At 38.9% G+C, this 15,247-nt stretch overlaps 1 protein-coding gene across 1 annotated transcript in view; it reads left to right on the plus strand.

Annotated features, from left to right (window-relative positions):
• Window positions 1-11,186, plus strand: part of DEUP1 (deuterosome assembly protein 1) — a 42,510-nt gene extending 31,324 nt beyond the window's left edge. The window contains exons 12-13 of the mRNA XM_054187878.1: window positions 4,450-4,591; window positions 11,016-11,186. Of these exons, the coding sequence (XP_054043853.1) occupies window positions 4,450-4,591; window positions 11,016-11,186 (313 nt within the window). The remainder of the gene's footprint in view (window positions 1-4,449; window positions 4,592-11,015) is intronic.
• Window positions 11,187-15,247: the final 4,061 nt, after the last annotated feature.

The raw sequence follows: 15,247 nt of genomic DNA on the forward strand, positions 1-15,247 counted from the left end.
TAATTGGAGACAAGATTGTACAGGTTAAGATTTCAAACTCATACATTCAGTCTTTGGCAAAATTTAAAGTTATTTTCGTTCTGCAAAATAGAAAGGCATCCCATTATATATAGCTACATTCTCACCTAAAATTTCCTTTTCAATATGATGTTTAGTGTTGGAGGTAGCATTCACGTGTATGTAAATATATATATTATATTTTGTATGTACATATTTTTTTATATATATATGCACACACACACAGAATATAGAGTTTCAAACAATGTTGAAGGTTTTGCTGAAACAAATATTTGCAAACCAGGATCCAGACTATTCTGCACCTTTAGGTCTCATAATTTCCCCAAAAATTGGTCAGAGCAATTTTTGCTCATGCTTCTACTCTTCTTAAGTGAGAAAAAGTAAGGGTTTTTTCCCATTTTCTCAGGAATTACACTTGCTGTACATGAGGAACTGAGAAATTTCATTTATGAGAATTTAAGTAAGAGACAATAGAACTATGCAGGTAATTGCAGGGTTTTGATTTCATAGCCATTGAAGACCAATGTTAAACCAAAACAGGGGGAGAGAAACCCGGGAGGGCTAACCTTCCGCACAACACAGATCTCAGCCACATTACTGAATATCATTGAAACTATGATTCTAATTAATCTGATGAAACAGATACATTGAGCCTTTGATTTCCTAAATGAAAAGCTATTTAGCTAAATAAATACATACACAGATTTTAAAAAAAAATGTGCAAATTCCATGTGTCCTGTATATACACATCAGCCAGCCCGTCTTTTTAAGATTGGGCTCTCCCTATACTGTCTGTTCTCTGCTCCCAAACAGGGAACTACCTCAAGATTTTCTCAGAAAGCTAGAATTAAATTGTCAACCATCAAATGTATGCAGATAAACCAAGCAACTGATGTTGGTTGAGTTAAACTCTGGGGTGTGTTTTATTTTATTGTGAGCGTAAACCGTGTTTTCTCTGTTTTAATTTTCAGTTCTGTTTCCATGGTAATTATGGCACTGGAGAAAGGGCAAAAAGACTTTTTTTTTTATATAGTGAAAAAACAGAAAACATAGTATTTGTGTGAAGGGGTGTGCGTTTGTGTTTTAAACAGTAATTTTCAGAAGCTGTACTTTTTGTTTTTTCTGTTTGCATTCAGAAACTTGAAAAGGCTTGCACAATGAAAAGAAAAGTCTTCAACCAAGTATATTCTATAATATTTTTCAGGCATGTCTCACAATAAGCACTAGAATCCTAAGCATGGGGCACAGTCATTAGTTAGTTAGGAGACCTCTAGAGAAAATACAGGAAATTGCAGGAAATTGTATTGGCAGTTTAGAAAGAGGCATGCTTTCCTCCTTTTTGTAGCATACAGTGAATTTCTAAATATTACAAAGATATGCAGGAGTGGCATCTTTTTGCTAAAAAAGATTGGCCACATCCTACCTGTAACCACTTTAATGAATTACTGTTCTCAGTAATTTACTTCTAATTGCCATTTACATAAGCTTTCCCCACCCTCAGGATTTCAATCCTTTATTTAGACCTTGGCCACATACAGCTGATTTAAATTTTGGCATGGTTGAAGAGGGCTTTCTCTGATGAAGCTGATGTGTTTAGCCTGTTTTGTCCAAAATTAAAGCATGGGAGTTCCCAGATGAAAGGCTATTTACTTACCATAAAAATATACACAAAATAGGTTAACTGGTCAAGCCAAAGCGCGCTGTCATCATGTGGCCAAAGTGAGGGGTTAAAGGCTAGGACTGAACGCCTGTTACGGTAGCTGGGCGTCTCGTAAAGGATCTGTGTTGACGGTGGCGTATCTGTCTTAAGGAGTTTTTCATTACCCTTTGGAGGTAACACACCCTTAGTCACACTCACCGCTGTATGGGTCATTGCAATAGATAAACTGGAAGCAGTGAAAAAAAATCTCTTCAGGAAAATGTTTTTCAACCATTTTTAAAATCAAGCCAGCAGTTACACTTGCAAGGTAAAAGCAAGGACACGAATTCTGAAGATATTCTGTTCTTTAAAGACCTATTGTTTTCTCTCTCAAGACTAGGTACGTCAACCAGCGCAAGCTGTGTAAGGAGTTTGTTTTGCACCACTGAAGTCATTGATCGCATAGGGCCCAGGCTGATTTTATATGAGTCTGGAAAAATCAATCCTGTCTGTATAAACTCCCTTTGCGAGGACTTTCGCTTCCTGTCCCAGATGTCGCCATGTCAACAGTGATATTATTTTTGTGAAGTATATGTATATGTTAAATACCCGCTGAAAGCATCAGTTATTCAGCCGCAGTTATAGTGTATTTGCATTGCCAGTGTTAACAAATGGACAGTTATTTACAAATTTACAGATATTTGCCTACCTTTGCGTTTGTATTCAAAGTAGAACTCTGTTCTTAGATATTATTTTGCATTGAACTGGCAGAAATTTAGACCCCAACTGTGAAATCTGTCTGAAATGAAGGCATGGTATCCATATCAAAGCACCTAAATGTAGGTGTCATGTTTTTCCAAGACAGCAGACAGCCCCAGCAATCCTATGGATTACAGTAGGAAGTGGAGTTCCTTTAAAAAAATCAGTCCTTTCGGGGGAAGGGGGGGGGGGATGTATCTGTTTTTACTGTCTAAAAGCTACCATAACTGTAGGCACCCAAGTCTGAGAATTCTGGTCTTGGTGAAGTAAGCTATAACATAACAGTAACAACTGTTATTAAAGGCATAGAGAAGCAGTTCTGGGAAGAAAAAAAAAAAGGAACACAGATCACATAGACTTTACTGTGGGTTTACAGAGGAAATTACTTCCAAAAAGGTCAGAACACAAGATGAAAAAAAACTCTGCGATTTTATTATTCATGCCATCTATCTTCAATTGTGGCAGTTTTTTTTCACTGCGCCCTTCATCCAAACAATAGGTGGAATGGATTTTAAAATAGGGGGAAAAAAAGGAGAAAAGGTATTTTCCTGTGCCCAAAGAGCAGAATATATTTATTTAAAGTAAAGCATAAAAGAAAGGAGAAAACTCTGCCCCCATAAAGGCAAACATTTTTAGGTGATTTAGAAAACTGGAAGGTTTCGTGAATATTCTCAGAGAGTTTTATGTTAGAATGTATAATAATAATATTATAGTAATAATATTATGGCATCATGCTTATAATTTGCTTTCCTGTAGCATTCAGAGTATCTTAATCACTACTTCTTTTATAATCAGAGAAAAATATGTTCTTCATTAGTTCTTTGAGTTGTTCTGCACAGTCCATTTATGGAGTACTCAGTTTCATGTTTCAGGGCGTATGTACAAGCAGGATCCATTAGGACCGCACAGCCACACTCTCCCAACACCAAATATTTAAATTAAGATTAGAAAATTATAGTGTGATCTTTCTGCAGAAAACACTGTCCATTCCCTGTGCTTGGCAAATTCTTCTTTTTTATTAAAAAAAAAAAAAAAGCTATTTTCCTTGGATCTTACCAGCACATAGTCTTGGATATTTATGGCAATTATATTTTAATGGCAGGGAACTTGATCTTTAAAAGCTTTTATAGCTGCATTTCAAATTAGTAAAGTGTTTTAGGATATTTTCAGTGATAGGATCTTTTCAAACAGCTGTCACGGTTAAGAACAGTAGTTACCTCCCAAGACTAAAATTTCAATTTTGTCATAAGCACAGACCTCAGTACAATGGAAATTTTTACCTCGGTCAGAAATATTGTAGCAGAAATGTGATAAAATCTGAAATAATTTAAAAAATTTTTTGCATGTTTTAGTATACAATAGAAGTAAAGATGCATTTGAAAATCAGTCTAATTCAGCAGACATCTGGGCAAGCTCATTTCAAAATTCCCTGCTCTTAACATTATGGTTTCAGAACTGTTTGGTTAACTGTCAGGAAAAGAAGATATTCTGAATGGGTAGAAAATAGCTTGCTTTTTTTCTTTAAGTTGCTGTTAAGCATTATAGTTTTTGCTTTACACAACTACAAATACGTGCTTTCACGTCCATTCTGATCACTGTAAGTGGGATACAAGAACTATGGAACATCATAATAAAATACTTTAAAATTCTTTTGTAAGCTTGAAGATTTCACTTAGTGTTACAAAAGCACGTTCTTGTACAATTTTTTAAAAAGTGTATTTTAAAAATTTAAAAATAATAAAAGTGTATTTGTAAAAATTTGCTAAGTAATCAAAATTGCACAAACAAATAAAACAAAAAAACCTTCTTGGCTCTGCTGTCGTAGCTTAGAGTTTGAACTGGTTTTCATACTTCGATTTTTTTTTCTCTTTTAGAACTTTCCAAAAGAAAGAAGCATGGGAAATTGAATGGCAACAGAGTGCTGTGTTCCCAGCCAGTGGCTACCACAGAAACAGTAGTCCTACTTTCTATGGCCCAGGCAATATCGCTGGTTCAGAAAGTGATAGCACTCCATCTTCTCGTACACTTCCCAGAGGTCATGAGAAGAAAACAGACGATCAGTCTCCATTAGCCCCAGGGGGGTATCCTGTGGGCTTTGGCGGGCCGTTTCCTGAAAAGGGCAGAACAGGCAGCTTACTGAGCCCTACTTACACTGCAAAAGAAATCAAATTATCAGTAAGTAACTATTTTCCTATAACATATATTCTCAAAGATCCATCTGTGGACCAGCTGCAGCCTCGGAGGAGCCAAAAATTAGATCACCCCTGGTGTCATTATTATTTATACAGTGCCAGCCCAGCAAAAATGGAAATACCTTATCCTCACATAAATGCAGTTTTTCTGGAGATTAAACATCCCCTACTGGGCCATACCTCTGTTCTAATAACAATGGTGATAATTACCTGCCGTTATGTGATTGTGGGAGAGATTTCTACATTTTAGCTCATTGCCTTCTATATTGGGGCACTCTGCTTCTTATTGCCTTCTGCAAGGGCACTCTGCTTTAAGTGTATTTCTATAATGCCTGCAAACTTACTGCCTTAAGTGCTCTTAGAACAAATCAAGTTTCTACAGCGTTTGTTTGATGGATGAAATTAGAGGAATTGCAACAACTATTTTCTATGTGTTAGCTATTGTATTTGAAAAGGAACAGAAACGATAACTGCTGTAATCCCTATTTTTCTTGAAATGAAAGAGTAATAATGCGGCATTCTTTCTTTCAGTCTCCGTAGGCTGGAGATTACCAACCTCCATGACAAAGTGGGATAAATCCCACTTTGCCTAGGGCAACTTCTTAGGAAAAACTTTCCATACTTCTTTGACTTTAGATCTCTCTCTAAATTTGCGCTTTATCCTCTTTCTTAGTATCTTCTATTCTTCCTTAGGCCTCCACTACAGGCCACTATTTGTTTCCACTTGAAAACTTAGCACTTATTTTCCAGACCTCAAACCGTGCAACCACACCATCATTAAATAATGGAACTAAGAGATTAGTGAGGAGCGGACTGTAGCCATCTCTCTGTCCAGCTGTGATTCATGCATCTGTGTACCCAGGAGACCCTGAAGGTCTCCTTCAGGTGCAGGTGTGTGGCTGAGCCTGTAGAGGGAGAAGAGGGAAGACTTCAGCATTTACTGGGGGGAACCAATAGGCAATTTTCTTGCCGCTTAAGTAGAAGTGAACATCATGACACCAACAATCATCTTCAATCAGTTTGTGGTGGTCCCCAGTTCTGCTGTCCACTTCAGAAATGGGCACACATCCTTTCCTACTGGAAACGTGGCGGCTGGAAGACTGTCTCCATAGTCCAGGATCTCACTGTTGATAAGGGAGCGCCATAGCGCTGGCCTGCCCGGGAAGCTGGGCTTGCAGTGCAGCCCTTCACTGACCGTGGTCCCGGCAGCTGTGCCCCAGTAGTCAGAGAACAGTGAGAACCACGCAGTCCTGGCTGTTTGACCTCACTTGCATGTTTAGATTCTTAGGCTTCACAGGAATTTTAAGTAAATGGCTTTTGATTTCTTACGGCTTGAGAGCTTTCCTCTTTAAACTGATGATTGTAGACAGAATTGTTTGGACTTTTTTAGGAGAGTTTGGTATACACCAGTTCTCCTCCTCTCTTCTGTCAGAAGTGTCAGACAGAGACACCAGATCACAAAGCTTCTGTTCCCAGCCAGCCCAAAGAAAATGTCCATTCTGAGACACTTTTGCAAGCTGCAAGGAAACTATTTCCCAGCTGGCACTCAGGACAGGGTTGATGCCAAGACAGTTGACTAGATTATAAGGAAAACACTTTCCAGCTGGTGTGTGGGCAAAGTACATAATTAAACTATTAAGCAAGGGATATTTCTCATACAGTGTCTAAGTCCAGATCAGTGTCTTTGAAGCAGGTACAAGTTCAGAAGATCGCCAGAATTAAATCATCACTCAGACTGACATTGGGTACCACAGCTTTAGTGCAGAGATGACTCAACAGTCTGTTACTCTAGAGCTCTGTGTTCAAATGGAAAGCCATTGCATCAAGGAGAAAGAGGAAAAAAGCACACAATATATTGTAAACTAGAGTTCTTTGACAGAGTTTTCGGGAATGATGTTTCACCTAAGTGAAATCTCCAGTATGTTCAAAATTTCTGAAGATGTTATAAGGGACCATTTTTCTGAAGAATATTTGTAGCACCAACTGAAAACATCAGAATTGCAGGTGATGTCCTGATACGTACCAAAATTACTCTGTTGGTATTTAGGGAAGAGAGAAAATAGTCTCTAGGGCTTTAGACAAAGACTTACATCTCTCCTCCCAGTAGAGAGTCTTCATACAACCTTAATAAAGGTTCCCTTTCACATTCCTACTTAGAGGTTACACATGTAGAGAAAGTCACTACTGCCTTTAAGTAACTAGAAAGTTCAGCTGGGATTCACTGGAAGTTCCCCAAACCCCCCAAATTCTTGTTTCAAGGCTTTCCAAATCTAGGCAAATATTTTTCTCTGGAGAGTGCTTTGGGGTGTGCTCTCTTTCTGAAATAAACCACTTCAGAAAATAGTTGCCTGATCCATTCCTGGTCTCTGGGAAAACTATTCCATAGAACAGTCCAATGTCCAGCTTCAAGAAAAATAAATATTTTTTTTTAAATGGGCAATAAAATTATTTGCCCCTTCAGAATAGTACGTTTCTACACAATTTCTCCATTTCAGGTGGAGCAAGCAGTTTTGTATGTTGTACTTCACAATCTGCATCTTTAACTTTACCTTCTCATGTTTCTCTTCCGATGATGGACAGACATTGTCTGGTTTTGCTTTCAAGACTTGGAAAGACAAGAAAAACTTAAGCTGTAGCAAGGGAAATTTAAATTAAGCATCAGGAAACTTTCTAACGTTAAGGATGGGAAATTGCTTAATAAATAGATTGCAATGGAAAGTTGTGGAAATTCTACCACTGGACATTATTAGGAATGATTTTGACAGTCTTGAGCCTACCCTGAGACATTCTGTGGTCCATGCCTCTCTTAGGTATTGCTATTACCTAGCTGGTTAGGTACTTAGGCCCTCTAAAATCCTTCCTATATGGCTTGGCAATTTCTAGGCTTCTCAATTTTGATTGTCATATATGAGCAGAAGTGTGTTGAAGACAGGCATCTGTACCTGCTGCCTGAGATGTATTGCAGTGTCGGGTTAGAGGAAAATACCCCGAAAAGCCCCCCAAAGTCACAGAGAGACTAAAATTAGCAAGGCCAATTTTCTAGTCTTGGCGTTACAAGAATTTTCCTGGAAAGCAGAAGGGGCTAAACGTGAGAAGACTTTAACACTGTGGGACTTGACCACTCATGATTTGACCACTAAATGTTAGAATATCCCAAGTGTGAAAGGCTTCTTGCTGCCCTGATGAAGGTGCAGCCAAGAATGCTGGGACAACTCATGGGGCAAGAAAGAGATAACTCTAGGCAAATGAATTAGGCATTCTGCGAGAGAGAATACACCCAGCTTCCTGAAGTGCCCATAAGCACTTTGGGTAGTTCTTGCTTAGGGAGAAGACATATTTAGCACAGATTTCATATGTGGAAATACGCGCCTCTATCAGGTGCACTCCTTCATTTCAAGCAAATGATAAGGCAAAAAAGTGATTCTCGTTACGGGTCTTCCCCAAAGAAATCTGGGATCAGCTGACACTGGAGAAACGAAAAAGTAGAGTTATTGTTGCCTAACTACCCAAAATGTTAGGTTGAAAGCTTACCAATGAACCTATTTCAATCCAGCTCCAGTTAGAAAACCTAAAGACATAAAAGTGTTATCTGAGGAAAAGAAATTCAAAACTAGGGACCATGAATCTCATCTCAGACATGGATTAAAGCAGTTTCTTTGTGTTTTTTCTTCCTCAGGCACTGAAAGTAAAGACAATAAAGAACATAGTGAAAGAACAGACCACAGGCTTGAAAGCAAAGCTTAGTTGCTAACAAGAAATGTTGCCTTTTAGACCTGTTTATATACAACCTTCTCTCAAAGTGCATAAAAAGCAGTGCATTAGGGACCTATCTAAAATGATAGTGATGTCTGACCCTCGGGTAAGGAGCTGTAGGGAACCATGATCTGCTTATTCTAAGTGATAAACATTCTTCTCTCAGCTCTGAGGAAATTCAGAAATGTCTCATTTGCAGTTTACAGTGTATTTCAAGAAAAAATACATCAAAGTAAGTACCAGTTGAAGCGTAGGACACTAGCATTTTAGGAAGATAGCTTGATCATGAGGCCAATATGTTTCGAATGAGAAGTCATCAATTGTAAACATTGTTCCAATGAATCTCTGAGAATCTCTCATAACTTGATATAACACTTTTGAAGAATAGCACTCATGTCAATCTGCCGTCCATATGGAAAAGCCTGACAGGACTTTTCTCTAGGTGATGACACCTATTAAATTTGTATTTCAGATTCACATTTTCCCAGTTTCTTACACTTCTCGCTGGAAGTATTTTATTTGCTCAGTATTGAATCGGTGGTTTCAGAGCTGGTATTCAGTAAGTGAAACACATGGTGATTCTTTAAATAAAGCCTCCAAATCCAATGTCTTTTTCATAATACATAATTTTTCAAATACTTATGAAACTAGTACTGCCAACTCTATCATTGAATCCAAACATCACAGGGAGATATTCTTGTGACCTCACCCATGAAGGAATAAATGTGAATGTAGCCATGGCATTCAAAATCTTCAACAAAACCAGGCTGGATGGGGCTTTGAGCAGCCTGGTCCAGTGGGAGGTGTCCCTGCCCATGGCAGGGGGGTCAGAATTAGGTGATCCTTAAGGTCCCTTCCAACCCAAACCGTTCTGTGATCCATAGGAAAACAGTGATGATTTTTGGGTGGGAGATCATGCCTATGTTTTTGAGGATGGTGATCCCCCTCCAGAGTTTCTCGAACATTGGAAGATTAACATTCTTTCTCATCTCTGCTAGTGCAGGGATTGATAGAAGAGTGTTGTGGCACAAAATGTTCCAATACCTTTGGGTTCCTTACTCCTTCATGGCAAATTATGTCACTTTTTCTTCCCTGCCCTGTTAAAACACTAATTTGGAGGGACAGAAAAGGAAGATTCTGCTTTAGCTGTGAATTTTATTTTAGGAGCCCTACCTTAGAAAGTCTGTCTCCCTCTAGAGGATGGTATTATGTTCAGAATTTATTTCCGGCTATCGCTTACTTGCTGTACTTTGAAAAGAAAAGGGGTTTGCTATAGGAAATCTCTAAATTTCATCTCCAGGTCTGCTGCAAAGAGTTTGACCAAAATAGTCCTTCAAAGCATTTCTCTAGGTATTATCTTTTGGCCTGAAAGGCTGCTAAAGGGCAGTTTTAAACCAGGCTTAAAGCAAAGACCAAATCTGCCTCCAGCTGCCGTGGAAATAGGGAATACCCCGTTCTGATACAATGGAGCCTAGAATCAAAATTTACAGGTGTAATAGAATTGGCCTTTTCCACAAAACATTTGAATATTTACATTGTTTGAAGCCATTCCTACTTGATGTGCTGACAGATAAACTCTCATTTTTACATTCTAGGAAAAACAAAACCAGAGATTCTAGACTAATAATCAGTTATTAAAACTATTTAACATGTTTTAATTAAGATCATAAATGTCAGTCATCTTTCTCAATATATGATCATATAAAGAGAGAAAATTATCTTTCTTTTATACAGTATTAGAGCTCCTATACTAAGTTTTTTCTCAGTTGACTTAAAAATTCATGTCATATAATTGTATTTATCTATACAAATAAACATTGAATTTATTTAAACAAGCATAATATCTTCAGGCAAAGGAAAAATAGCTCATATTTATTTTGATAAAGACATTCCAATGAGTGCATATTAAGTACTAGCAAAAAGAATTAACAAAAATGGCTACTTAAAAATTTAGAACTTGTTCCAGCAAAGACTCGCTCATGTCCTTTGCTTTCTACAACTCTGCATCCCACGACAACCATTTTAAGACTGATTTCGGTATGGTTTATGTCTCAGTCTACGAAATGCTTTTTAAATGGAAAGAAGATTTTTCAGTGAACTACTTGCAGCGAATAAAATTTAGTACATTTTCCAGAATATCAGGGCTTGAAGCTGATAGTACTGAAATGAGCATAGGTTTTCTTCTTTTTCTCAGAAAGCACCACATCACAGAAGCAGAGAGCTAAATTACAGGAGGCAATCAGCAGTACTCATCTAGTTATATTCTGTAATTCCAAAAAACAGATTATTGTCCTCTGTCCTGGTCTAAATTACACAAGTGACGAACATAACCTCTAGCTGATCCAAAGACTTTAGAGATTGCGAAGCAGCTTAATTCTGTCTAATGGGATATTTAAATTTTTCATGGCAAATCTACATCCTAATGCTGTGAATATCACAGGTCGTCAAACATCATGTTCGCATTATGTCATTTCGGCACCAGAATGGCTTCAAAAATCTATGCTCAAATTCGTGTGCTCTTGGAGAGACATAAAGCATTATAGCACTATTAGCTGCTCTAGGCTAAGATGTTTTTCAAATCTAAAATTTGATAATGCAAACATGTCGTAGTACTTGCTGCTTTTACCGACTGTGATGTTCTGTTCATTGCTTAGTATCCCCCTGAGAGGTCCTTCCTTGCAACAACAGAGAAGTTCCTTCAAGAGGAAGAGAAACATACGAGAGAGTTTGAAGACCGCTTAAATTCGCACCTTGAAGAACTGCAAAGACATTCTGAAAATACCCTAAAAAAATATGCCAGGACACAGCAAAGCAGGCATACTTAAGACCCTCACCCGACTAAGGAAATAAAAGCAAGTAATCACCCATGAGTTTCTTAGAACTAAAATCTGCAACTAGTTGCTTAATGCGTTTAGGCACATTGCCAACAGCATGTATTTTTAACGCCAAGGTTTCAGGAAGATAATCATTATCCTACCTATTTAGCTATATTGTAAATTGACTGTATTACAAAATATTGTACTCTAAACATATTCTAAAATATACCGGTTGGTTTCGCATAGTTAAATTGTGTGCAGCAGAGACCCTGTTGCAGCACTATAAATTAAGTAAGATAAATACTTTCAATTCTGTGATGTACAGAGGGCTAATAACTGGAATTATTCCCTTGAAAATATAATCAGCCAAGAGAAATTCTCTAGATTGCACAGAACAAGAACAACAGGGGCCTTTAGCCATGTCACAGCTCCCAGCATAAAGAGCTTATCTGTGCTCTGCTTATTCTTGGCCATAGAAATAGCCCTTGGGACTCCTGAAATGAGAAGTTTGAGCTCGCTCTTTCTTACGCTTTAAGCCATGCAGGTCCGTGAGGGGAACATAAATAGACAAAGCACATATTTGGAAGCCACCCGTGTTGCCTCTTTTGCCAGACCTATAGATTTCACCTGGGGCAGAGCCTGATCTCAGGTGCTTTACGTGCTTTACATTAATACTTTATAATTTTAAAATTCTGTCTTCGAAAGCCCCTGTTTTGGTACTGCTGTTTAGATACGCTGCTGGCTCATTGTGTAACTACTTTGGAATAGGGGAAAAAAACCTTTAACTTCAAACAGCTTGTTTTAGGTAAGGGCCTAAATTCTTTATATTTTTCTATAACATAGGAAAACGTTATAAAACCGAGCAGAGTTAATTCAACTCCATGTGCCAAAAAACTGCCTAATGCTGAGATTCCTTTTATTTGCAATTCATACTGAATTCTATTGCTGTGCAAGCGAAACAGAAATTACAGACAGTGTTGATGAACCACCAATTTCAGTGAAAGAGATACTGAAGAACTGCTTTCCAGCATATACTGCTGCCAGCTTCCTGGAAAAATCTGGATAAAAATAATACCAGACTGTCAAACAGCTCCAGTTTGTGAGTAAATGAAGTCTCATTAATATTCAAGACCACAGCAAAAATGTAAATTGTTTTCGGAAGCAATATTTCCATTAAGACAAAATACACTACATCACACTTACACAAAATACGAAGATTTTAAATACCGGTTTGGCTTGGTTTGCAGTAAAATGAGTAATGAAAATGAGGAAATCAAAGAACCTTTTACAGGAAAATTCAGGAAAATTACTAGACTCAGCTGGAGGAACGAGGACTGAAAGAAAAGATGATGGAAGGCCATCTGAACAAACTAAATATATAAGCATCCTCAACTTAAGGGGAGATGCATCTGGGAGTTTTAAAAGAACGAATGAAGAAATTTGAGGAGCCTCTAGAAATGAAGCTAAATTTTAAGCTGGGAAAGATCTGTAGAAGCAGAAAGATGGCAAAATGTTGTCTTTCAGAAGGGCAAGAGAAGAAGAATGTGGGATGTTAGCCAGTTAGCCAGACTCTTTTGCCGCTGTAAGATTTAAACATACAACAAGACAGTTGTGCACCAGTTCTTCAAAGAGACGTTGTGTGTCTGAATCCAGTCCAGGCCTGAGGAACCCTCTCATGATACAGATCTGTGTGATGATACGCAATGAATGAATGAAATTATAAAAAAATTAATAAGTTTTTTTTCTAAAGCTTTTGAAGATCTGGCTGGGCTTTGGCTAACGAAATAACGGAGTTAGTTTCAGCCTGGCATTTGTGCAATGCCATATAAGAAACTCCCCATGAAAAGCACTGAAAACTGCAAAGCACCCGTATCTGAACAGCTTACTTATTTACTGGTATTTCCTGCGCAGAGCATATTATGCCCCAAATGTGCTGAGACTATGGATCAAAGTGCCATTTATTTTCAAGACATACTTACCTGAAAGGTCATCCTTCTCTTTTCCAGCCAAAATCGGCAAAGGTTCCTCATCTGACGATCCCCAATTCAAACAAGAGCCCGTTGCTGCCAGAGAGCAGGCAGAGCCACGCTGCTGGTTCTCAGTACTTTTACAACGATATTAAAAAGTAGAAACTTGATTGAACTGGTGAGAGGTGTCCAAAGGAAAACACATATTCCTGATGTTATCATGCCAAAAATAGTGTGTACAATACGTACCACACTTCAAGTTATTTGGAAAATGTTTTAGAGAGTGATGGACAGCAGAAATACTAAAGACTGAGGAATGATACACCTTATGAACAGGGGTTGGAGATGTATGTATTTTGTCAAAAGGAATAATCAGAAGGGTCCAAGGCTTTAAGTGTCTGAAAGCACCAATGAAAATAGAAAAAAATGAATTATTAATCATAAGTTCATTTGACAGGACAAGGTGCAATGTTTGGGAGCTATGGATTACCCAAAACATACCAAAAATTTCTGTTCTACTTTGTGAATAGCTGGGCAACGGAAAATTCTTGTAAGCTGCTGGACTTTTGCGGTTTTTCAAAGCTTCACCAAAAAGCATTTTTTTGGCTCCCAGTTGAAAGACTTGTTTTACAGAAAAAGAACAACGATTCAGGCTGCCACCAGCTTTTCTCGTTGGAGGAAAAACAAAGGTCATGTACACACAGCTGCCAACACGTTTCATTGAGATATAATTTGGAAATAGTTGGTGGTAGAAGAGCTGCCAGCCCGTTGCTGACCAAGTCACTTCCCCAGTCTTACTCTGATGGGGCTGTCGGGGAAACAACAGTCCCTGGACAGAAACCTTTAAAAGTGGCTCACATGGAAGTTGGGTATTTAGCGCATTTTCTTACTACCATTTCTTCCTCTCTTCTTTTTCGTATGGGAAATTTAGGAGTATAGGAATGGGAGAGTGTCAGCTGGTGGGTACGCTGATCCCTGCAGAGAGGAATGCAAACAGCAGCAGCAACACACAGTGCCAAACGAACACAAAACTGGACAAACTTTATGAAAAATCACAGGCATGGCATCTCTGATGGGTCGACTCAAACAATGACTTGAGCTTGCCCAGTCGAAGGCTAATGAATCTCTGCTCTGATCAGAGATACTACAGAAAGCGCCTAAACCCCGTGGTCTGGGTTTATCATAGTGCAGCTGGTGATAATTCCTGATTTAACAGTGGTGCAGTAGAGCACAGAATCAAGCCCACCACCACTTAATGATTCAAAACCAGACTATACACTGCAAATGGGGATGAGAAGTCATAGAATCACAGACTGGTTCAAGTTGGAAGGGACCTTAAAGACCATCTAGTTCCAAGCCCCCTGCCCCAGGCAGGGACACCTCCCACTAGACCAGGCTGCTCAAAGCCCCATCCAGCCTGGCCTTGAACACCTCCAGGGATGGGGCAGCCACAGCTGCCCTGGGCAACCCGTGCCAGTGCCTCACCACCCTCACAATGAAGAATTTCTTACTAATATCTAATCTCCATCTCCCCTCTTCCAATTTAAAACCGTTACCCCTCTTCCTATCACTACAGTCCCTGATAAAGAGTCCCTCCCCATCTCTCCTGTAGTCATCAACAGAGACTGTCTAATGAGATGAGCCCCAGGTGACTGGACATCTATGGTACGTCAGGCCAGTTACCAAAGTTTTATTTCCATGGGCAGCTCAGGTACATGGAGCTCCATTCCGTCCTGCTGATTTCTGCCTGTGGCTCTCTCAGAGACCAGACAGCTGGAAGGAGGGAGAGGACACTGGAGAAGGTCCTTACCCTGTATCACACAGACGATGGGATTACGTTCCTGTCTGGCTTTACAACCAACAGCAGCCAATTACATCATTCACATTCATAGAATCATAGAATTGTCTAGGTTGCAAGGGACCTTTAAAATCATCAAGTCCATCAACCTAACACTGCCAAGTTACCACTCAACCATGTCCCTCAGCACCACGTCTACATGTCTTTTAAATACCTCCAGAGATGGTGACTCAACCACTTCCCTGAGCAGCCTGTTCCAGTGCTAGACAACCCTTTCAGTGAAGAAATTTTTCCCAATATCCAGT

This window comes from Rissa tridactyla, chromosome 1, assembly GCF_028500815.1.
Source record: "Rissa tridactyla isolate bRisTri1 chromosome 1, bRisTri1.patW.cur.20221130, whole genome shotgun sequence".
In the NCBI taxonomy this organism is placed as follows: Eukaryota; Metazoa; Chordata; class Aves; order Charadriiformes; family Laridae; genus Rissa; species Rissa tridactyla.